Here is a 26,592-nt window from a genome sequence, read left to right as displayed (position 1 = left end):
AAATCGGTTGGAGACTTGTGTAAAGACATGGCAGATGGAGTTTGATCCAGACAAATGTGAGGTAATGCATTTTGGAAGGTGTAACACAGATGGGAAATATACAGTAAATGGCATAATCTTAAGAGTATTGATAGGCAGGGGGATATGGGTGTACAGGTACACAGGTCACTGAAAGTGGCAACGCAGGTGGAGAAGGTAGTCAAGAAAGCATACAGCATGCTTACCTTCATCAGCCAATGCATTGAGTTTAAAAATTGACAAGTCATGTTGCAGTTTTATAGAACCTTAGTTAGGCTGCACTTGGGATATAGTGTTCCGTTCTGGTTGTCACATTACCAGAAGGATGTGGAGGATTTGGAGCAGGTACATAAAAGATTTACCAGCATGTCGCCTGGTATGGAGGGCATTAACTGTGAGGAGAGGTGGGAAAAACTTGGAAAACTGGAATGATGGAGGTTGAGAACTGACCTGATAGAAGTCTAGAAGATTATAAGGGGCATGGACAGAGTGGATAGTTAGAAGCTTTTTCCTAGGGAGGAAGAGTCAATTACTAGGGGGCGTAGGTTTAAGGTATGAGGGACAAAGTTTCAGGGAGATGTATGAGGCAAGTGTTTTACACAGAGGGTGGTGGGTGCTTGGAACTCACTGCCGGAGGAAGTGGTGGAAGCGATACGATAGTGACTTTTAAGGGGTGTCTAGATGAATACATGAATAGAATGGGAATAGAAAGATATGGTCCCTGCAAGGGTAGGTGTTTGTCAGTTCATATGAGCAGCATGATCGATGCAGGCTTGGAGGACCAAAGGGCCTGTTCCTATGCTTTATTCTTTGAAGTCCCCCATGATTATCGCTGTATCTTTTTGAAAAGCCCCTATCATCTCTTCCTTTATACTCTATCTTACTGTTGTCATTAAAATTAGGGGGCATGTGCACCAATCCCTCAAGTGACTTCTTGCCTTTATCATTTCTTACCTCAACCCAAACCTGCTTCTTCATCCTGGTTTACTAAACTTGGGTGATACTTACCTGATGTGTTTATACCATCGTTAAATAACAAAGCTATCTCTCTACCTTCTTCTACCTTCCTGTCTTTCCTAAATGTCATATACCCTTTGCTATTCAGATCCCAATCTGTGTCACCCTGTAACCATATCTCTGTAATGGCCATAAGATCATAAAGCTGAGGTGCAACAAAGAACCTGCGACCTGAAGAACAGATGGTGGGTGGAAAGAGTGCAGGAGACTTAGCAACTTACCAACAATCACAATGTACACAGCTTCTTCAGCACAATTAAAACCATCTGTGTTCTGAGCATCCAGAGACCCACCCTACTCAGAACCAAAAATAGAGAGGTGCTCATCAAAGACAGAGTGGCAGTCAATGCCTGCGGGAGATAGCACTTTGAGGACCCTCCTCAATCAAGACACATCCTTCAACACAAGTGCCCTTGACAGTATCCTGCATAATGCTACCTGCTACCTGCCACCTGCCACAATCTCAGGACAACCCCAGCTCGCTGTGAAGTCAAAAAAGCCATTCAACAGCCGAAAAACAAGATGGCTTCTGGTGCAGATGGAATCCCAGCTGAAATATTAACACAGCGAAGTGGCACTCTTGATAAGAATCCACAACCTCATCATTCTTATTTAGAAGGAAGGGAACATGCCAGGAGATCTCAGTGATGCTTTAATTGTGACCATTTTCAAGAAAGGTGACAGCTCTGACTGTAGAAATTACAAAGCAATTTCCCTGCTCTCCACCATGGAGAAGGTCATCCGCAGAATCCTGTTTAACCGCTGCCGCCTAGTGACTGAAGAGTTCCTCCTTGAATCTCAGCATGGCTTCTACCCATCAAGAGGCACAACACACATGATCACCAGCTTATGCTAAATCCAGGAAAAACACAGCGAGCAATATCAACCTCTGAACATAGCCTTTGTGAGATCGAAGAAGGCTTCGACTCCGTGGGGGATTGTGGAACACCCTCCTCAAATTCGGCTGTCACCATTTTCTGTCTGCTCTACGTTCATATACAAGTCATGATCCTCACCAATGGAATGACCACAGACCAAATATGAGTACAAACTGGGATCAAATGGGGCTGTGTCATCTCTCCGTTTTCCTCGCTGCAACACTCCACCATCAGCTTGAAGCTCCCTGCTGGAGTGGAACTAATCTATCGGACAAGTGGAAAATCCATTCAACCTCCAGGCTAGAACCAAGACCAACCCAATTTCTATCATTTATAGGCCGAGCTACAAACCATTGTTGACGCATTCACTGAGACATGAGAGAATGGGCCTCAAACTAAACATCCAGAAAACAGAGGTTCTCTAAGAGCTCGCTCCTGACGTACACAACTGCCCCCTGACCATCAAGAGACATGGCGAACCTTGGACAATGTGGATCATTTCACACTGCTCGAGAGACCCCTCTCGGCATGAGCAGATATTGACAATGAAATCAAACGTTGGCTTCAATGTGCCTATGCAGTCTTCAGACACCTGAAGAACAGAATTTTCGAAGACCAAGACTTCAAATCCAGCGCCAGGCTCATGGTCTATAGAGTAGCGGTAGTTTCCAGCCTCCTGCATGCATCAGAAAGATGGGCAATGTAAAGCAGATACCTAAATCTCTGGAAAGATATCACCAATGTTGCCTTTGCAAAATCCTGCAAATATACTGGCAAGAGAGGCATACCAACTTGGGGTCCTCTCCCAGGCCAATATCCCCAGTATCGAGGCACTGATTACACGTGGCCAGCTGCAATAGGCGAGCCACATTGTCCATGTGCCTGACCCAAGACATCCGAAACAGTTGCTCTACTCAGAGCTCCGCAACGGCAAGTGATCAGTAGGACGGCAGAAAAAACTCTACAAGGACACTTTGAAAGCCTCCCAAATGCAACATCCCCATCGAAAAATGGGAATCGCTTGTCTTAGAATACACAAACTGGACAAGAAGCATCCAAGAAGGTGCCAATCACCTCAAGTATAACTGGGCAGAGCACGTGAAGGCCAAGCATTAACAGCAGAAGGGGGCACAGAATCCTGAGCTTCCAACCCAGCCACCTCATCAAACACCACCTGCCAAACCTATAGCATTGCCTGCGACTCCAGGATTGGACTATTCAGCCATTGCAGAACTCATTTCCCCGGAGTAGAAGTAAGTTATCCTCAGCACTAAGAGACTGCCAAAGAAGAATGGCTATAGATCATCCTTATTTATTTCTAATGATGTTATCAGTTTGTTTGTTTCGATTTGAATGCTACATGCATTCAGATACAGAACCTTTAGTTTTGTCTTTTTTAATATCTTTGCCACATCTAGCCTTATTTACTGATATATTCTTGGATTTGTGCTCTGTCTCACTTTCTGTCATGGTCTCTTTATCATTTCCCATATTAGGACCTTTCTGTCTTGCCTTGCCTTTACTCTTTGGTTTACAACACCTTCCAAATTTGATCCCTGTTTAAACAGCCTGCTTAAGCAGTACACTGTAGCAGTCTCCAGAGCTTTTTTGAAAATCCTCTACAAATGACAGAAAGTAGAATGTATGTCCAACCCTGCTGTACCATCTTCAGATTGAAAGCAAAGTGATTATTCCAACAAAATGCAGTGATTGGAGGATAATTACATACAAAATAATACATGTTAAAAAGCCAATTCCAGCAGTACACTCTGCAGAAATGATTGATACAGGAATTATGCAATCATCTCCCAACTGGCCAGGAGTAGTGGTGTTACCATATGTGGTCTATTCTATAGTGGGAAAACCAAATGCAGATTGGTTGATTGCTCTGCTGAACGTTCTTATTCAATCTGCAAATGTATCCCTGACCTGCCATTAGTAACAGTTTTAATTCCCTGTCCCACTTCCACCCTGACCCCTCTCTTCAGCTTCCTATACGGTCTAAATGAAGTTGAATGGAAGATTGAGGAACCATATTTCACTATAAGGCACCTTCCAGGCTCAACATCGAGATCATAACCACTAATCCCATTTTTCAGCCAACAGGTATTTCGAGCTCCTCTATACAAGTTCCAGTGAATACAATATTTTTCAATTTTGACAGAAGTTTATTGTTAAGTCTGTTTTTCCCTCAACAGAATGCTACCTGATTTGGTAAGTATCCTCAACATTTTCTGTTTGTATTTCAGATTTTCGGTGCCTGTGGTATTTTGTTTTTCTCAGGAGTGGTTGTTAACTGGTTCATAAATTTTCTGCATAAACCAGAGCTAAATTTAATAATTCCCCATTTTGTATTTTAGAAATGTTTGGTACAAGGCATCCATTATTTTTAGTTCCTAGATGTATAATCCAACTTCATTACTTTATCAACACAAATCTGTTCATCAGTTTGAATAATGTGTCCAGGATAGTAGAAAGCCATACAATAGTTTCTAATGATTTACCTTTGTATTTAACAAAGTTTCTTCATGGGCAAACACATACAGAAGATAGATTTAACTTATATGGTACTTTAGTGACATTCTAAATTCAATAAATAAGAGTTCTCCATTATTTAAAGTGTTAAAGACCAGGCTAATAGGCAGTTTGAACTGATGTTCAAAATTAGTTATTCTCATTGAGCAAGGTTTAATTGTGTCAGCCAAGTCATCAGTTGGAAAACATCATCGATCAGCTCAGTTTATGGGATTAAAAGAAGAATGTTGCCCATGTTCAAGTACGTGTTCCTGCATCCTGCAAGTTAATTTGAATCTATTTGCACAGATGATTTGATTTACCTGAACTTGTCAGTGTGAGATTTTATTATTTGTTTTCTTTGTTTAACTCACGACACAGTGGTTAGCACTGCTGCCTCACAGCGCCAGGGAACCAAGTTCAATTCCGGCCTTGAGTCACTGTCTGTGTCTTTGCACATTCTCCCCGTGTCTACGTGGGTTTCTTCCCACAGTCCAAAGATAGGCAGCTTAGGTTGATTGGCCATGCTAAATTGACTTTAGTGTTAGGGGATTAGCAGGGTAAATATGTGGTGTTGGGGGAATAAGGCTTGGGTGGGATCAGTGCAAACTCAACGGACCAAATAGCCTCCTTCTACACTGTAGGGATTCTATGAACTGAATACTTTATAAACATAAATCCAGTCTACTTATTAGTTCTCTACAAACCCATCTGCAGGTTAAGATAAAAATCACAGATAATAAAAATATGGCAAATTACTTCAAGAAGTACATGAATTCTAGATCAATCATGTTCTAATAATTTATGTTCTCCTCCGTTCCATAAAATTACTTCCTGAGAATTTTAAATAATTGCAAAAACGAATAATGTAAAATTCCTGCAGAAGAAATAGACAACATAGCTTTATTTAGTTCATTATGTAATTTCAACCCCTCACTATGTTCCTGCTTTGCACATGCATTAATTAATAACGTTCCTTGATGTTACTCAGCTTTCTCTCTGCCGTCCTCTTCACAATGTCTCGGAATTCACTTTGTGTCTCCCCGCCTCTTTAATACTGAATCATAGTACACTTCGGAATGCTGGCAAAATGTTGAATCAAGGTGGCACACTAGTTAGCATTGCCACCTCACAGCACTAGGGACCCAGATTCAATTCCAGCCTTGGGTAACTGGGTGTAGTTTGCACATTCTCCCCCTGTCTGCATGTGTTTCCTCTGGTTGTTTCAGTTTCCTCCCCCAGTTCAAAGCTTTTCAGGTTAGATGGATTGCCCATGGTAAATTGCCCTCAGTGTCCCACGGTGTGTAGGTTAGATGAATTACAATTGTAAATGTGTAGTATTATGGAGATGGGGTGGGGAGAGAGCCTGGGTAAGATACTCTGTCAGAGAATCGGTGCAGACTCAATGGGCCGATTAGTCTCTTCTTGCACTGTAGGGATTCTATCAGTGATTCTAGGATATCTTGCTTTTTACTCAAGGTTAATCGCTGACTTGATCCCCTACAACACAAGAGTTATTAGATATAGGCTAGTGGCAGAAACTTGAAACCATGTGTAATCAGCATGCACGTGGAAATCCAGTATTTACTGATAACATTGCAGAAAGATTGCTTACAGATAGGAAATAGGAAAGTGCCAAAGTTAGAATCCTGCAATATACCAGCACACAGGAGAAGAACCCATTCCAAGCCATGGCATGGCTACATTGGAACAGACAGTGCCATAGAAATGGACAGCCAAAGATTGGAGGAGAATTGAGTGGACAATCATATTAAAAACTGTAGAGGAATTAGAGAATAATGTGTTGCAATCAAAGTCACATAATTGGGTGCTGGATCCCTGGACTAGATGTGTGGGGCAGCGTGAAGGCATTGGAGACAAAGGTAGGGGTTGGCTTTCAGTAGCTTCCTTCCCCCACTCCCTTTCTTAATGCCGAATCCCTTGATAGGCCACTGAGTACCTGTCAAGAAGGGACTTCTCTTATAAGTCACACGCAAACTGACAAGGTTTGCTGAGCAATTTTGGGAGGCACCAGCGAACTGTTTGAATCCTGTGAGTTTCCTAAACCACCACTGAAGTGCAAAGAACTTGTTTAATTGGACTTAAGTGACTTATTACTAAGCCTTAGTGACAACTCTACACCAGTGGACAGGATTTCCACATCATGTCCTTCCCACCCAGCACTTAATTTGGGACAGTATTCCTCAACATGGGCAAAAATACAAAACAGATTATAAAGTTGCAGTTTCTGAAAGAATCAAAAAAACTAAAAAAAAAACCCAGATTGTAAATACTAGAGTAAACTTCCATAACATGTAAAAAGGCTGATTAAGAAATATTTTTACTCGAGACCAGAAATCCAGAACGTAAACCATATTATCCCACTATGTAGTGCAGCTTTGTTGAGCTGTCAAATGAAGTTTGATAAAGTATGCAATGATCGCGTTTGCAATTTTGAAGATATATTGTGCCAAAGGGCTATAGTTCTTTGTCTCCTCACGTGGTGATATAAAAACATAGATGTCTATCGTGTGAACTTTTATTGTTTTTGTGATTTGAATTTTAGACTCTTCAGATTTAGAGCACAGCTCATCACACGGTTAATTTAATCCTAAGTATATTATTAGATGTGTTTTCTTTGTGGTCATGTGTGAATGCCCACGGCACTTTATATAAAGTACAATACTTAATACTCAACGGGTCATGTTTTAAGCAGTAAGTTATTATATTTGTCATCATAAAATTCATATTGCTCATGAACTAAATTAATAACCATTTGCAGTTTGATTAGAGCAATTGATTTTTCAAATTAATTTGACAATAGAACTTTTTGCATCAACTTACATGTAGCTATTAGTTCACAATGCAATGACAGAATTTTTATTGGAGAAGGTAATGTTTACTCTCTTAAAATTATATGTGGGATGACAATATAATAAAAAGACTTGCATGTATGTATGCACACAAATTCCATTAAGCTGTAATTCCAGGAAGAATTCTGAGGTGCTTCATGCATTATTTCTTTTTTTGTAATTAAAATATATGAAATGTAAGTGTTTTTTAATGCAATATAATACTTGATGAACATTAAACATCAGTTGTTAAACCCCCCTGATGTATTCAGATATATTTACTGTTAGTTTTTTGTTTTATTTATTGGAATCCTCATGCTCCAGTAGTTCAGTTGCTGGCTCAACCATGCTAGCTTTACAACTATTGGAGATTGAACATATGGTTGCCTTCAGGGATTGCAAGTTAATAATATTTCACCGACAAAGTACATGGTTACCTCAAGTCGGTTAATAAACTTGATGAATTACATAGTTCAAACATGTAAATATTGACAAAAAAAGGTAGAACAAAACAATTTAAAGATTTTAGTTAAAACAGATAAGAACATAAGAACATAAGAAATAGGAAATAGATTTATCATAAAGTTGTCCTGTTTGCAATAGATGATATGCTATCTTGCAGAACTGATTGTTCTGTACTTCATGTTAGATTTGGAAAGCCAAGGGAGTAGCCACACGACATGAAAGAGACAACATTATGATCTCTTGACTATTTAACGCTCCAGTTGACCTGCAACAAAGTGGCAGGCCTGATTGCAGTGGGGGCATATATTATCTCATTCCCCTAATTCCCAGGAGTAGTCAACTGATTTATAACCCATTAGATCTTACTGAGCAGAAATAAATTATGGTTGAGATATGATGGAGAATTAATTTAAATTGTAAAAGGCACCCTGATTTTTTTTTAACAAAAATAATTCTCTAGTAAACTAATCATACTTTTAACAACATTCATTGATTTAACTGAAAAATGCAGTTGTGGCAAATGTGACTTTTATGATATAATTATCTGATCTGCAAAGCGCCAGGTTGTATAATAGTATCATTAGTAGCAAGTCTCTCTATATCATAATAAATGTCAAGACAAATTTATCACTTTATCCTGAGAAAGATTTGTCTGAGGTTCATCATTAGCAAGAGGAAATGTTCCTTCAGCTGTCATATCATTTTAATAACTGAATTTAAAAGTATGTTTTTCCAGCATCCAAAATATTGAAACTATTCAGCAAAGGATTTTGTAATCAATACGAAAAAAACATGCTTTTAGAATGGGCTGCACAGAGCAGATCAGAGTCAGAAGAACATGGTGGGATTTAGCGTTGAAAAATATTGTTTTTGGAAGGGTTTGAAAATGAGCACTGTTCCATGCATTGGAGTCCTGGGATAATTGCATGCTCTTTGGACCTGGAAAGCCAATGTTGTACACTATATATTGCAATTTGTAATGATCTCTTGGTTGGGATATTGGAACAATAAAAATGTTTTCGTTGCAGACAAAAGATGGTGCATTAAATGTCTTCTAACTACAGAATAATACAATGCGGAAGGAAGCTGTTTGGGCCAACATATCAGTAGCAGACCTTTGAAAGAGCATAAAATTCATTTCACTCCCCTGAACTTTACCCAAGTCCTTACAATATTTTGAAATATGTATCCAATTCCCTTTTAAAAAAAACATTAAATCTGCTAACCACCCTTTCAGGCTGTGAATAAAAACTCACCGATTAAATAATTCCTTCTGTTCTCAGCGGCACAGTGGTTAGCACCGCTGCCTCACAGCGCCAGAGACCCAGATTCAGTTCCCGGCTTGGGCACTGTCTGTGTGGAATTTGCATGTTCTCCCCATGTCTGCATGGGTTTCCTCCAGGCTCTTCAGTTTCCTCCCACAGTCTGAAAGATGTGCTGGTGAGATGTATTTGCTATGCTAAATTCGCCCTCAGTGCACCTGAACAGGCACTGGAGTGTGGCAACTAGCGGATTTTCACAGTAACCCCACTTGTGATAAATAAATAAATTTTACTTCTAGTGGCCTTGCCAATTATTGTAATCAGCCCTGTAATTCTGAGAGTTCAGATGAAAGGTCATTTAGTGGAAATGTTAACAGTATTTCTCGCCACAGATCCTGCTTGACCTGCTGAGTATCTCCAGCATTTTCTTTTACTATTTCAAATTCCTCTGCTTCTCTAAAGATGTGCATATTAGGTGGATTGGCCATGCTATATTTCCCCTTAGTGTTTATGAATATGTGGGTTGGATGGATTAACCATGGTAAATGTGCAGGGTGATGGGGGCGATGGCATGAGCTTGGAAGGGATGCTCTTTTGGAGAGACGGTGCAGACTCAATAGAACAAATGGCCTCTTTCTGCATTGTAGAGATTCTATGATTCTCCAGTCTATCTACGCCATTGAATTTCCTCATCCCTGGAATCATTCCCATCCATCCTACTACTGTCCCTTTGATTCCATGGGCTTCCACTTTACTAACAAGTCAATTGTGTGACACTGGTGGGGGAGGTTGGGAGTAAGGGGCCGATGATTGGTGGTAGGTGTGGGGGGTAGAGAAGTGCTGACTCTGATTGGGGGAGGGGAGCCCTTGAGACCTGTGAGTGGAGGGGGAAGTTTATTCCTGTTATGATCAGGGCACTCTTGAAAGGCGACGCCTCGATCTCAGTGCAGTCAGATTTTGTCAGTGTATCCTCTGTGTGATGGTATGAAACATGCCCGCTTGATTATTTTTAGGCAGAATATTGTAAGATTTGGAGATAATTCAATGCATTTCTCTGCATGCTGGTTTCTCGCCAGAAACAACATACTGCCACTTTTTGGTAAGACTCCTCCATTTTAGCAAATACCCTTTGAAAATCCATGTGCACCACAGAAATTGCATTGCCTTCATTAATCTTCTCTGTTACCTCATCAACAACTCAAACAAGTTAGTTGAGCATGATTTGCCCTTATCAATCTGTTTTGGCTCTCAACTAATTTGTATTTGTCCAAGTGACTGTTAACTTTGTCCAGATTATAGCTTCTAACAGCTTTTTCACCACCAAGGTTGAACTGACTAATTTGTAATTACCGGATTCTCAAATCCTTCTTTGAAAAGAGTGTTAAATTGTTAGTTCTCTAGTCATGTGGTATTACCCTCACATTTATGACTAATGCCTCCACAATTTCCACCTTACTTCCTTCTCTTCCTATCCCCTCATTTTCAATTTTCAGCCCATCCAGTGTCTCAACTTACCCCCTCTTTCACTATGACTTGGGCAGCATCTTCTTCCTCAGTTAAAAACTTTGGTGCAAAGTATTCATTTAGTACTTAAACTATGTCCCTGTCTCCATAAGTTAATCACCTTTAAGGTCACCAATCAGCTCCACATGTCTTTTTAAGCACGTTTACTATTGATATGGCTATTGAAGACTTTGGGATTTCCTTTAATAAGCTGCCAGCCTTTTCCTATACTCTCACTTTGCTTCTCTTTCTTTTCTCCCCTGAGAACCTTCTGTATTCAGCTTGGTTTTCAATTATATTATCCACCTAATATTAGTCATTCACATTCTTTTTCTGCTTCATCTTGCGCTTTTTATCCCTTCCGTTGTCAGAGAGCTTTGAATTTATTTTCCCTACCTTTCTCCATCATAGGAATGTACCTTAACTGCACCCAAATGATCTCAGATTCCAACACTGACATACAATGGTTATATGTTTGATGACATTGGAGAAGAATTTATTGACTGGTTTAAAAAAAATCACTGGAATTTTCATAACTTATTATTTGATCAAGTGATCTAATGTAAGAAATTGGAAGTGGCTTTCCTTTTAAAGAACCCTTGGGTTAGATCAAGAGATGGATCTACCTCATGTTAAGTTGTCCTTTTTCTACACCCTAGCTATGACTGTAACATTATATTCTGCCCCCTCTCCTTTTCTTCTCCCCTATGTACTCTATGAATGTAAGTTTTGTCTATAATGACGTACAAGAAACAATACTTTTCACTGTATCTTAACACATGTGACAATAATAAATCAAACTTGTGAGAACTCCTTGATTGAATACTCGGTCAAATGCTGCCTTGACATCGAAAGCAGTCATTCTCACCTCCACCCTGCAGTTCAGCTCTTTTATCCATCTTTGAACCAAGGCTGTATTGAATCAAGAGCTCATTGATCCTGGTGGAACTCAAAGTCAGCATCAATGTGCAGATTATTGCTAAGCAAATATTTTTGACAGCGCTGTTGATGATCTCTTCCATCACTGATGGGGCAGTAATGGCTAGGTTGAATTTGTCCTTTTTTTTGTGTTTGGGATGTTCCTGGGCAGTGTTTCGCATTATTAGGCAGATGCCAATGTTGGAACTGTACTGGAGCAGCTTGGCAGGTGTGTGGCAAGTTCTGGAGCACAAGTCTTCAGTACTATTGCCAGAATAGAACAAAGAACAGTACGGGTGTAGGAACAGGCCCTTTAGCCCACCAAGTCTGTGCCGACACACATTTTCTTGCCTCTATGTGGTTCATATCCCTCTATTCTCTACCTATTCATGTATCTATCCATGTGCCTCTTGAACATTGTTATCGAATATGTTTCCACCATCTCCTCCCTTACATTTCTTTTAAACTTCCCCCTCTCACTTTCAACCTGTACCCCTGAGTAACTGACCCTTCGACCCTGGAATAAAGACTCTGACTATCCAAGCCTGTAAACCTCTAACAGGTTTCACACCAAGCCCCCCCCACCCCCATCCTTGTCCTCCAGTGCTCCAATGAAAAAAATCCAAGTTTGTACAACCTTGCTTCATAGTCCATATCCTCCAAACTAGGCAACGTCCTGTAAATCTCTTCTGCACCCTTTGCAATACGTCAACATCCTTCCAGTAGTGTGGCAAACAGAATTGTACACAGTACTGCAAATGTGGCCTTATACAACTGCAACATGATTTTCCGATTTCTATACTCAGCGCCCTGATTGATGAAGGCCAGCATGCCATATGCCTTCTTGATCACCTTGTCCACCTGAGTTGCCACTTTCAGAGAACTGTGGATCTGCACACTTAGATCTCTCTGTATGCTAACATTTCTAAGGGCTCTACCATTTATTGTATACTTCTGCAGTACACCTTCCAAATTGCATCAGTTCTCATTCGTCTGTGTTAAATTCCAGCTGCCATCTTTAAACCCAGGACTCTAGCCGATTTATATCCTGCTGCATCCTCTGACAATCCTCCTACTACTACACTACTCCGCCCATTTTTGTACCAACTGCAAATTTACTAATCAGATTTTCTTCCAAATCCTTTACATATATATTGCAAACAGTAGAGGCTCCAGCATTGATCCTTGTAGAACACTGCTTGTCACAGACCTCAAGTTAGAAAAGTACCCTTCCTCTGCTACTCTCTGCTTTTTATGCCCAAGGTTCTGATCAGAGAAGACCATATAAAGGCACACACAGTTTACTATCAAATAAACTGGTTGGACTTTAACCTGGTGTTGTGAGACTTCTTACTGTGTTTACCCCAGTCCAACACTGGCATCTCCACATCACTTTTATGCCCAAACCAGTTTTATATCCATCTTACCAGATCACCTTGGATCCCATATGACGTCACCTTCTGTATCAGCCTGCCATGAGTATCCTTATCGAAGGCTTCACTGAAATCCATATATACAACATCCCCTGCCCTGCCCCGGTCAATTTTTCTTGCCACTTCCTCAAAGAATTCAGTCAAGTTTGTGAGTCATGATCGCCCCTTCACAAAACCATGCTGCCTGTTCGCTTCCAGGTATGAGTACATCCTGTCCCAAAGAATCTTCTCCAATAATTTTCCCACCACTGATGTAAGGCTCATAGGCTTGTAATTTCTTGGATTGTCTTTTCTATCCTTCTTAAACAGAGGAATAATGTTAACTACTCTCCAAACTTTAATGTTTTTTCAAAACCTTCAATACCACCTCCCTTTTTATCAACATATCCTAGAATGTCAATGTCCTCTTTTCTACACTCACCATCCACCATACCTTTCCCCTTTGTGAATACTGATACAAAAGATCTCACCGTCCTCATCTGGCTGCACATAAAATTCCCTCCACTGCCCATGAGTGGACCTACCCTTAGCTACCCTCTTTTTCCTTACATATATATAAAAAGCCTTAGGATTCTCCTTAATCCTGTCTGCCAAGGACGTTTCATGGCCCCTTTTTGCCCTCCTAATTCCCTGTTTAAGCTCTTTCCTGCTATCTTTGTATTCCTCAAGAACCTTATCTGTTTTCAATTTCCTGAAATTTTTGAATGCCTCCTGTTTCACTAAGCTCACAATCTCTCTTGCCATCCAGGGTTCCCGAATCTCACCATGTTTATCCTTCAATTTTACAGAGATATGTTTGTCCTGAATTGTTAACAACTGACTTTTAAAAGACTCCCATGTATCAGATGTGGATTTACTCTCAGTCACCCTCAGTCTACGTTCCCTCCTCCTGCCTGATACTGTCATAGTTAACCTTCCCCCAGTTTAGCACTTTTACTCTGGGGCTGCTCTATCCTTTTTTACAAGTACCTTGAATCTTATAGAAATGATCCCCACTGAGCTATCAATTACCTGTCCTGGCTTGTTTCCCAAAACCAGGTCTAAGATAGCCCCTCCTCGAGTTGGACTATCTACATATTGCCTCAAGAAGCACTCTTGGACACACTGAACAAACTTTGACTTGTCCAAGCCCCTGGAACTAAAGGAATCCCAGTCTATGTTAGGAAGTTAAAATCACCCATTACAACAATCACATGTTAGGTCAGAAGTATAAGGATAGCAGATTTCCTTTCCTAAAGGAAGGAGTACTAGTCCAGTAACAAAACCATTACACCACCACCTCCCCAGTAGAAGTGCTTACAATAGAAATGTATTATTCATTGTTGATAACGGCCCTGAGCAACTTGAAATTTCTACTCAAAGAAAGGTGAAATTTGTCTGGCTTTCAATAAGGTTCATGTCACACTATCTTGTAACCCTCACGACTTGCCTGGGCTTGCAAAATCTCACTAACTGTCCTGGCTGGAGACAATACACATCATTTTAACCTGTGCTTAACGCTCTCTCCACTCACATTGTCTGTACCTTTAAGACTTGCTTACCTGTAAAGACTCAGATTTCAACCATTATTTTGTAAATTGGGTTTGTGTCTTTATATGCCTTGTTTGTGAATAGAACTCCCACTCACCTGATGAAGGGGCAGTGCTCCAAAAGCTTGTGGCTTTTGCTACCAAATAAACCTGTTGGACTTTAACCTGGTGTTGTGAGACTTCTTACTCTGTTTCAATAAGAACAGCAGATGGAAACTGAAGTTATCAGTCTTGGATCACCATGGGACATCTCTGGCGAGACAAAAGCTAACCTCTTATGGAGTCAATAAAGAATTTGTAATATCTTTGCTGAATGCAATGAATTTTGTTGGAAGTTGGGATCACGTGACTGAACAGCATCCCAAACTGCTTTTGCCATGCAGGTATCATTACAAAAGGAAGTGAAGAATTTGGCAGTGTTCAGAGAGGTTGAAATTACCCCTGAGCTACATTGTTGTGTTGCATTGGTCCAAACCAGAATTACATGATGAAATTAGGGAGGATTACAGGAATTTTGAAGTCGTTGACATTCCTTGTCCTCTTCCCAGCAATTTGTCTCCATATGCATTCTGTCATTTGCTATAAAATACAGTGCTCAACTTGGAACTGGTTTGCCTCAAAATATCAGTTAGTCTGATAAAGTTTAAAGAGCAATCACTTGTGATTTAGTCTTGAAGATAAAACAGACCAAATCAACTGTTAAACATGTGAATTATTATAGTGTCATTAACAGTTAGAAAAGTAAAATATTGGCTTTAAAAACTATTAAAATAATACTTTCATAAGCATTTGCAAATACCTCCACACTGTTCTCAGGAAAGTTTCTGCATGTCTGTTACAGTCCTTAGAATCCCATTATTTTGACCAGTCCAATAGGATATAAAGCCAGGATTCAACTGTACTTTCCACATGCAAGAGGAAAACTTGACAATCCATTACCAGACTTTTCCTGTTTAAACTTTTTAAACAACATGTCCTTTCTTAGCTACCTTGGGTATGTTTCTCCCACTGGTATTAGTCACATACAAGCTGATCATTACCATGCCTCATTGCATCTGATCATTTATCATTTTACTTTTTAGGACTCTGAATTCAATAGATTTCTGAATTAGGTGGAGTTGTACTGTAGAATTGATCCCTGTTGCACCCAGTTTCTGAAGCATAGCATAACTTTTCATATATTATAAAGACTGATCACTTTTTAAATCACTCCAATTATTTTGGGACAGTTTTAAAAGAAAGGCAGCTGCTGCTGTCATTGTAGAATTGACCTGATTGTGATCTACCCCAGAACAAAACACAGGAAATTTATTGAGTTGCACAACACTATCTCCTCCTAATTAGGAAAACCAGTCAAGTAATCAAAGGAGGACAAGGCAACAAATTCTGATCCCAATAACAGTGAATGCTGAGGTGTTTACTACCATTGAGAGTTGCAATGGCATCAGATGTTCCAAGGAGCCAATTTACGACAGAAGTTCAAATTGCCGGTTCACCAGAAATGGCTCCATAGAATGAGTACCATTTTCAGAGGAGAGTGCCTATCAATCAGTGGAAGGGAACAGGTGCAGAGATTTGTTTTCAACTTTCAAAAGCAGCATTTTTTTCAAACAGCCAGAGATGTCAATTGCTTCGAATCATAGCACAAAACATGACAAAAGAAGCTGACAGGACTTTGCTTTTACAATTTTAGGAGGTTATGGGACTTTAGATAATTGGAAAACTAATGCAATACATAATAACAATTAATCAATGCTGGTCAACGTAAGGGTCAACTTATTTTGTAGGACAGATTCCTATGATGAATAATAGAAACACATCTGCATTCCAATGTAAGATCTAATTGTGACTCTTGAAAGTGTCAAAACAATTTACACTCGCCTTTCAGAAGGTTCCCACCTCCTCAATCTGCACCATGGTGGTCACAAACTCTAAGGAGGTCCGTTTTTTTTAAATTTGATTTTATTTATTATTGTCACATGTATGAACATACAGTGAAAAGTATTGTTTCTTGTGTGTTATATAGACAAACATACCATTCATAGAGAAGGAAATGAGAGAGTGCAGAATGTAGTGTTACATAGAACATTACAGTGCAGAACAGGCCCTTCGGCCCACGATGTTGCGCCGACCAGTTACAAAACAATGACCCACTAACCTAAACCAATCCCTTTTCGTCCATAGCTAGGATGTAGAGAAAGATCAACTTAATGCAAGCTAAGTCCTTTCAAAAGTCTAACAGCAACATGGAAGAAGCTGTTCTTGAGTCATTTGGTGCAGGACGTCAGACTTTTGTATCTTGTTCCTGAAGGAAGAACATGGAGAAGAGAATGTCTGGGGTGCATGGGGTTCTTAATTATGCAGGCTGCTTTGCTGAGACAGTAAGAAGTGTAGACAGAGTCAATGGTTGGGAGGCTGATTTGCACAATGGATTGATCTTTGGTTGTTCGTTGTAATCTTGAGCAGAGCAAGAGCCGTACCAAGCTGTGATACAACCAGAAAGAATGCTTTCTATAGTGCATTCGTAAAAGTGTCGTCGTTGATATGCTAAATTTCCTTAGTCTTCTGAGAAAGTAGAGACATTGGTGGGCTTTCATAACTATAGTGTCAGCATGGGAGGATGAGGACAGGTTGTTTGTGATTTGGATATCTAAAACTTGAAGCTCTGGACTCTTTACTTCGTCCCCATTGATGTAGGCAGAGCATGTTCTCCTTTATGCTTCCTGAAGTCGATGACAATCTCCTTCGTTTTGTTGACATTGACGGAGAGATTACTGTTGCCGCACCTGTTCACCTGGCTTTCAGAACCCATGCCAGCACATAAAAATAGTATGCAAAAGGAATTAAATTTTCCTGTGGTCTTCACAATGGGAACCCTGTCCTTGAAAAGGTGTGTATGTAATTTACACCAAGGCTTTCCAGTACCTGCCAAAAATCGCACAGAAATGGCTCAAACTCAGGAAGACACAGGAAAATTGTTTTTCTAATAAACCAAACTAAGTTCAGTATTTTGTGACTTGAGTTGCATTTCCATTGGGGGATGGAAATTTGGTCCAGGGCTATTAGGCAAGATGTAATATGATGAAATTACAGTGATGGTTTGGGGTTTCCTTAATGGTTTGGCTCATTTATGTTATTTAATTTCAGCCTAAGAGGGAAGGTCCATTTCCAAAACTCATGATGCCTCATGCTCCTCTCATTATTCACTTAATAAGAAACAGTTGTCTTGAATTGGCTGGATTATCTCAACATTTTTGCATTTTGCCAGAAGATATAACTGAATTGAGCTTTTAAGTTAATAAAGCCCACAATGTTTTTCAATTTATACATGAGTTTTAGATGGCTTTGCTTTCTAATTAAATAATTTATTGCTGAAGATATGATAGAAAGCCATCTATTCATCATTTGAAATGTTTAATGCTCAGAAATTTGAATTATTCAATAAGCAATGTAAATAATGTAATATGGGAGCTTAGCATTAAAAATGGATTGATGTGATATGAATTAAGCATTTTTCAATTAAGAAAAGTAAACTATTATATTTTGATATTATGACTTCACGAAAGCGAATATGAATTGCAGGATTTTGTTCAGATATTCAATGCTGGACTTCGTCAAACTGACGGTACTTATTATCTGTTCCCTTCAGCAGATCATTTCTCCTTGTAGCCAGTTTAATTATACCTGTGCTGGTCTTCTATGAGGATTGCTTTCTGTCTCAAGATAACTTCTTTTGTATTAAATCACAGGCTTCTTTCTAAATGATCATTATAATGAAATGGCAGAGGTATGACCTTAATCAAACCATTCACTGATCCATTGTACACAACTGAATGATTCATATTTAAAAATGCGTACAGTAGGATTGACTGAAATTGAACATGCACTCCTTCCAAGAAAACTTAACAGAAATAGCTTTGAACCAAAACCTCAGAACTCCCTTTCGGATTTTGCTATATAATATAAAATGCCACAGCATTATTTTAGTTCCTCCTGTTCTTTTAGATCATCACTATTAGTTTTGGTTTTAAGTTGTCATTCAGAGTTTCTCAAAAGAGTATCTAGTTAAAACTCATCTGGCTACTTCAGACTAAATAATCCAGCAGGGACAAATGGCATAATCTTGTATCCTCTAATTGGAATCTCTGGGTAATAAAGGACAATCTGTGCCCATAGTGACAATGTATCCTGCTTCACATTTAGGTTCAGGGCTATTTCCAACAATAACAATTTGCATTTGGATTGCACTTTCATTAAGTAAGATATCCCAAGGCACTTCACATAGATATAACTATAAAAATTAGCAGCACACGATTCAAGAAAACATTAGGAAAGAGAAAAGGTGAACTTTAGGAACCACTTTAAGATGGAAGTAGAGATGGTGGGATTTGTGGAAAAATTCCGAAGCTTAGGGCATACCTGGATGGTTTCAGGCAAAGCTGCCAATGGTGGTGCAAAGTAAGTGGGGAATGAACATGGGTCCAGAGTTGGAGGAAAGTTCTTGAAAGGTTGGAGTATGTTCAGCAGGCGAGTAGAAAGATTGAGCAGTAATTCAGGGTTGAGTGTAGGGATTTTAGAAGGGAGAAATATAAGGGCATATGATGAGAAGGAAAAGGAAATGCCCACTGGATAAAGAGAAGAAAAAGAAAAAGAATGTTGGAAATAAATGAACTGAGGTCAAAAGTGCACATGAACTGTAAGATAGAAACTAGTCCTTGTTTTTATGTGCTAAAACAAAATATATCACTTTTACATTGTCACAATTCATTTTATGAAGAATCCACATGTATTTTGGGTTTAAACCAGCAAGAGGCTGATTCAGAAGAGGAGTCAATAGCAATTATAATAATTAAGTAGACTTGTGTACAGGTGAAGCTTTTAAATTAGCAATGTATAATAAAGTTATGTTATGAATTACTGGCTGTTGAACAAAGCTGCCCAAGTGATTTACGCATATACAGAGACATATCCAAGTGGACATAGATTTTGGAATCAAGCTCCTTGACTTTCTTTGGGAAACCACAACAAATTGAAAATGAAATTTTACTGTGGCAGGCCTCAGAAATTTCCCACAAAATTTCCTATATACTGGCAACCTCCATTTCAGCTACAAAATTGAAACAAAAACAAACTTAAAATCTCAAGACTTCTTTATTGTACTTTCTAAGGCAAACTGCATGTGCTCTTGCACAGAAGGTAATAATTCTGGAAAAGTTATCCAACCCCCATCAATCTTAGAAGGGAGTCCTTGGATTGAATATCTGACTTCCTCAGCCCTGGGTCACAAACCTGGCTGCTGCTGCTGCTTTTCCAGACATTTTTCGGAGATCTTCGCTCTCTCCTTCAACTCACCATCGCCTCGACGAACCAGAGCCCAGTGTTGCTCTGCAATGCCTGCTAATAGGCTCTGATTGATGCCCCCAAAGCCACTGGCCAGCACAGAGGCCCCCCATTTGGTTGGGGCCCTGTGCCTGGGCACTATGTATTTCATTATAAGCCTACCATTGTATTATAGTTTGCACTGTTGGTCCTGGAGGTTGGCAACAATTGAATTTGATTTCATCCACCACCATTATTCATGATTTTTTGTTTGAACTCTGTGCATTTACAATAAAGCAATAATTTAAAATTTTGTGAAATGATCTGCAGATGGGGAGGGTGAAACCGGAAAAGTATTCATGCTGGCCTCTCGGGTATTGCGTTGATGATTCTGATAGTTCTGGTATGCTACCTATGGTGTTTTAAGTTTGGACAGCAAGCTTTTCACTTAGTCAGTGACGATTGTGAGAAGTCAGTGATAACATTTTCTTCTCAAGGTAGGGAGATCTGTAAAACTTGATGCCCTATAAAGTCAAAATCTTAATTTTATTGAATATTATAGCAATAGCACTCTTTCTTTCTCTCTCAAATGAAAAAAGCTTCCAGAGTAGCTTGTTGGGCTGTCAACAGACCTGTAACTTCCTTTATCTCTGCCAAGCACAAGTCTCCTGCACAAGCTATGAAACAAGACATTCCTAAAACCTGATGAAGGGTCATCCAGACTCGAAATGTTAGCTCCATTCTGTCCCAACAGATGCTGTCAAACCTGCTCAGATTTTCCAACATTTTCTGTTGTCGTTTCCGATTTCAGTATCCGCTGTAATTCACTTTTATCATTCCTAAAGTGTGATATGGTTGGGTCTCATGACCCAAATGTAAACTGACTGACGAAGCAACGTGCTGTCAAAAATGAAAATTTTTTTGTAAACAAATACTTATGTACAGCAATTTTAGTTGTCTAGATGCCCAATTTCTGCTCAAGATGTTGGATAAAAACTACCTCTAATGCTATCACACTTCTGAGATATTTAAGGAAATTAGAGTCAGTAAAAAACTAAGTGTTTGTATATAACTTGGACTGCTTCCGGCTTAGATGTGCTCAGAAGAGGAACTGGTTTAAAGTTTGCTACTAATGCCAAGCTTAGGATTATGACGAAGGAAGAGTATAAGAGCTGGTAGATGGAATAATGCAATGGGCTGATATGTTGCAATTGTAGTTCAATACAAAAAAAATGTGAAGTTGAACATTTTGGAAAATGTTGCAATTTTTTGGAAAAATCTACAGGTATTCATATTTATATATATTTAAAGATAAATAAATAAACTGGCATGAAGATGCAAAGAGCTTTCTGTGTTTTTGAAAGCATTGAATGCAGAAGCAATAGATTAACACAGTCGTTAGCACTGCTGATTCACAGTGCCAGGGACTTGAGTTCAATTTCGGCTTGGCTCACTGTGCAGAGATTGCATGTTCTTCCCATGTCTGCATGGGTTTCCTCTGACTGCTCCAGTGGGTTTCCTCTGACTGCTCCAGTGGGTTTCCTCTGACTGCTCCGGTTTCTCCCACAGTCCGAAAGATATGCTGGTTACTGCGTTGGCCATGCTAAATGCTCCCTCAGTGTACCTGGACAGGAGTGGAGTGTGGCAACTAGGGGACTTTTGCAGTAACTTCATTGCAATGTAAGCCTACTTATGACTAATAAATAAACTTAAGTTTAGGCTTGTACAGTTTGTTAGTTAGTCCACAGTAGAGTATTCTAATCATCCTGTGTGTTAGAGCTGTGGAAATGTTACAGTGAAGCTTCACTGGTATAATGCAGGAACAAGGGGTTACAGCTTTGAAGAAGGGCTCAGAAAATTATTAATAAAAGTTTAAAGAGAGAAACTATGAGATTTCACAATCATGAAATGATTTGATTACCAGATTGTTTCCACTAGTTGAGAAAGCAGTAATAAGACACAGGATTGTCAATAGAAAATGACAGGACAAGTTAGGAGTTATTTCAATTCCTTATATTAAGTGAATATTAAGATAATTATTTTAAATTTAGATGGGACTTGAAATAGCATTTCAAAACAGGAATATGCGATATTGGGAAAGTATTGAGATTACTCCTGTTCAAGAGCGAGCAACAGAACAGGTGTGATGTTGGAATAATTCAATACCATCAATAATTACTCTTCTGTTTAATTGTGTATTAATAAATATTGGCATTTTTACAATATTCATATGTTGTTGGAAGTTGGTGTCTTTTTCCACGAAGGTTCACCAAGTTGGAGTCTCAATGGCAGCTGTTTGCACTAAACTACATAGGCTGATAATGCCTGCTACAAGACCCAGCTGCAGTATCCTGAGAGCAGGTCTTATGCAAAGCAGACAGCTCAGTGGTGCTATACGCACACACACACGCGTGCGCGCACATACACACACACACACACACACACACACACTGCTCTTCCTCTGCCTTCCAGTTTCTGAAGAAGGTCCTTAGTTTCTAGCAAACCACCTTCAATGTGCTTGCCCTGCTGTTAATCCTTCATGCTAGCTGCATCAAAACAAACAGACCTTCCTCAGTCATTCTGTAACCAGTCCAGATTGCCAGTCACTGCTTTGATTCTGGGGTGTAACATGGGGTGACAGTGCCTCCTCATGAGAAGTATTATCCCACTTTGAGGTATCTTCTTCTCGAGGTTTTCAGCACTGAGTGCTGAAAGAGAAAGGGAGTAAGAGATAGTTTGGCATAGATTGCACATTGCATTTGACATATTTCACAATATTGTCAGGCTGGCAGTTTTTCTGAGTTATGTAAAGGGATATAAGAAACAACCAGTGACCCTGTTCTCAAATGCTAAGCCTCAATACCTCCAATCCAGGCAGCTGCTGAAGGCAGTTACTCCTCTGTCTTGTGTTATGTACCATTTTCTCCTGCAGAATAAAAGTCATTCATTTGTTTTGACTTTTAATTTTTGACTATTAGTAAAAATGTCCTTTGTGTATGTAGTACATTCACTTTGTATTCTGTATTATGCAGCACGTTTTGATCTCTGAAATAATATTGCAAAAATGTTTATATTCAAAGGAAGCTGATACATCTTCGAAAATATATTTAATGAAATTGGTGTTTTTCTTTGTACAATTTTCATTAAGTTGTTGATATTTTCAGGTTCTTTCAGAATTGATATCATTTGAGGAGGCAATTCAGTGTGTTTTTATTTGTTTTTATCTTTCAGAGTCTTCCTCCGAGCAATAAATCAGTATGCAGATATGCTAAACAAGAAATTTCTTGATCAAGCAAACTTTGAGCTACAGGTAAGTGATGTCAGACCAACATGCTAGGATCTTTGGGTCATACAGTGGGATTTGTCTTGTTTAAAGTAGAAATTATGTTTCTGTTTGCAGATTCTTGTGGGTGACTCCAGGGCACATATTGTAAAAGAAGAATAAAAGTTGCAAAGAATATATCATGAATATCTCTTTAAATGGAGCTTGTGGGGATAGATAGTTTCATTTTGTGTGGAGAGAGAAATGAACTGACAAAACCTCAGAATTCAGTATGATTAAGAGATCTTACTGTAAGGTAGTTTGAAACACTTGAGAGCACTCCACCTGATGATTAACCTTTGGTATGCATACTCTGTTATTATTGCAATAAACATGGCATCCTTCTGGTCACTAGCTTCCCATAGACAGCAGTGAGATGAATTTACCTGTGAATCTTTTTTAGCGGCAGAGCCCTCTTTTGTCCCAGACAGCCTCCTATAGTATCATTACTATAGATGTTAGTTACAAAGATGTTAATTACTTTAAACTGTGGTAAACCTATAACTGTTTTGGGCAGTCTGAGCAGCTGTCTGCATTTAACTATGTTACTTATCATTAAGTCCTTATTCCTTATAATCTCCAGAACTCCTATCGTAGCTGCAAACCTTTCTTACTGGATTTCTGAACTAGACGTTTACCAGCTTTGTTTTAAAATTCGCTTGGCAATTAAGATGAGAGAATAGATTCAGATTGTTTAATATTGAACCAGGCAGAGGTGGGGCAATAAAGAGACATCTTTCTTGAGATTGTAGAGTGGTTGCATGGTGCATTGAGTAATGGCACTATAAATATTCACCAGCTTGAACGTGGAGAGATGAAAGATGAAAAATCCTTGTGTGCATTTTCAAATTTGTTTTGTTATACCAGACATCAGGTAAAGTGGGAAAATGCATTGAGACTGGCATTCCCACTCTAAGTGGTGGATCTTGTGTTGAGTGAAGGTGGAATATTGAAGAAAATACTGGCAGTACCTTAAGAAGATTATAGAGTCTAGATGCATGAAGCATTGAATAACAACAATATAAATTTCGACAGAACAAGGAAGAGGAAGGTTCCTTTCGTGCATTTTGAAACTTGTGACATTAAAAATCTATCTGCAATACAACTGGCAAAATGATATTTTGCTTAACTAGGATGGACTCTCAAAATAATGCAGAAGTCCTCGCAGTTGAATCATAGACAGTTTATGGCATAGAAAAAGGCCACCTGGCTGATCGTGTCTGCAGCAGTTATAAATTAAGTCAACCAGCCAAGATCATAGTCCTCCTGTTAAGAGCCCTTCTCCCCTCCTCACTTCCTTTCCTAGCTGCTTGACTTGCTCTGCTTTGACTTTCTTCATTCTCCCAGTCAGATTCAATTCCCAGAGGGGGCCTTACTGGACCACTTTTTCTATGAGCTAATTGTTTCAGCACAATCATAATATTTCAGCTGCAGTCAAATCGCTCCCTATAGATTATTGGGCCATAACTTCATGAGAATTGAAATCAGCTTTGGATTGCCACTCCGTGCCCAATTACCAAGGAGACTATTTTTCAAGCCTGCCTCGTCCAACCTTCCAACTTATGCTGGGCAAGATTCAGGCAGTGCGGTTCATTCCTGAGGCCCAGCATTGAACAGCAGCACATCAAATTGAAGGAGGCCATTACTCCTTTTTTTTAAACAGCCTTAGCTGCTGTAAACCAGGTAAACTGTCCCATTGAAACTTAAGCCCCTTGACAAACCAAAGTGCTTTGGATCTTAGGGTTGGGTGTTGGAGCTGAGGAGAAGGTGGAAGTCAGCTGTTTTGGAGCTAGGGTTGGTGGGGGGCGGGTGCAGGTCAGAGATCGGGAGGAGCTCTATAGAGGGGATCAGATTGGTTTGGAGAGTAATGTCGGGGCTGCTGGTGTAGGGGGACGATGGCTAAGGTTATATGAGCACAAATTTTGTGTGGGGCTCAGACTGAATCTTTTGGTGCAAAGATGAAAATGCTACCAGCTCAAGCAAGTTGACAGCCTACATTGGTGTGTTGCAACAGAACTTTTAATAGTAATCTTTAAAAGGATAACTAAAGGTAAAATCTCAATAGTCCCAGATGGCCATAGGCTACTCTTCCCTTTAAGGGGAGAGCTTCCTGGTGGTGGTTTAACCTGAGGATCACCTCAGATAAGGGGCAAGGTTATGAAGGCTGGCCTTCGTGAATAACCTCAGCCAGCAAGGGAAAGGGTAACTTTAGTTGTATTATCTGATGTTGCATACAGAATTTACCCTTTTAGTGATAGCTAATTTGAGTCATAGCTGCATTGACATCAGCTCATCTTTCTGGCACAATGTGCCTATGGGCCAAGTGAATTCCCATGTAGAAGAATTTCCTGATGCCAGTCAGGGTATAGTGCATTATCAAGGCATTGTGTTTATTCTTAAATCTGAATCAGTTCTGTAAACTACTTTAAATTGCAGCCTGCTAAATGTTAATTGTACCACTTTCTAAATCTGTGGAGATCAAGAGAGATCTAATGACATATGAAGTAAGCTAAAATATAATGGTGAGTTTTTCATTTCAAGCCCCTGCCTTAAAATATTTACAGACATTGGACTGGTTGGTACATGTTTTTGAGAGTTGGTTTGTATGGAGTGATGCTCACTTCCAGAGGAGTAGTCTTTTATGCAAAAAACAAGAAAATGAGTAAAAAGAAGATTCCAAATAAATAATACACAACCTGTGGAATAAAGCTCCAACAATTGGACATCAGTTGCTGACATGTCATGCACATAATGATGGACTGCACTTCTCATAAGCTGTCGTGCATATTTGTACGGAGATCTCTGCAGTCACTACTAGACTTTCTAGGTTGTTTTGCATTGTCCTAAATTACTGCAGATGACCACACTCCTGCACAGCCACTCAAGCTATCTAATTTACCAAGATGGATATGTTTGTGCCAAAAAGTGAGAGTGCTGTAAGAATCTTAATTTCCACCAATTCACAGGGATACGGATGACATTATAAAGAAGGAAAACATTACTTTGAGTGCATTTCATGTTCTTAGGTCATACAAAGTCCTTCACTTGTGACAAGTTACCTTTGAACTGTAACCACTATAGTTTAGTAAGCAAACAGCAGTCTTTCTGAAGAAAGTAAAGTTCCATAGGTAGAAATGAGTTATATGACCAGTTAAAGAGAGAAACATAGAGAAATATAGAAACATAGAACAGTACAGCACAGTACAGGCCCTTCAGCCCTCAGTGTTGTGCCAAGCTATGTCCAAACCCCAGATCAAGCTATCCCACTCCCTATCATTCTGGTGTGCTCCATGTGCCTATCCAATGACCGCTTGAAAGTTCCTAAAGTGTCTGACTCCACTATCTCAGCAGGCAGTGTACTCCACACCCCAACCACTCTCTGAGTAAAGAATCTATCTCGGACATCCCTCCTATATCTCCCACCATGAACCTTATAGTTATGCCCCTTAGTAACAGCTACATCCACCCGAGGAAATAGTCTCTGCACGTCCACTCTATCTACCCCCTCATCATCTTATAAACCTCTATTAAGTCGCCTCTCATCCTCCTCCGCTCTAAAGAA

At 39.6% G+C, this 26,592-nt stretch overlaps 1 protein-coding gene across 2 annotated transcripts in view; it reads left to right on the top strand.

Annotated features, from left to right (window-relative positions):
* Positions 1–26,592, top strand: part of dock1 (dedicator of cytokinesis 1) — a 589,776-nt gene that overhangs the window by 389,791 nt on the left and 173,393 nt on the right. For both annotated transcript variants that reach the window (XM_080205635.1, XM_080205634.1), the window contains exon 30: positions 22,940–23,018. In XM_080205635.1, coding sequence (XP_080061761.1) covers positions 22,940–23,018 — 79 coding nt within the window. The remainder of the gene's footprint in view (positions 1–22,939; positions 23,019–26,592) is intronic.

Source organism: Carcharhinus amblyrhynchos, chromosome 17, assembly GCF_965287045.1.
Source record: "Carcharhinus amblyrhynchos chromosome 17, sCarAmb.v2.hapA, whole genome shotgun sequence".
Taxonomy (NCBI): domain Eukaryota; kingdom Metazoa; phylum Chordata; class Chondrichthyes; order Carcharhiniformes; family Carcharhinidae; genus Carcharhinus; species Carcharhinus amblyrhynchos.
Note: the sequence above shows the minus strand (reverse complement) of the source record. Positions and strands in the feature narration are given on the sequence as shown.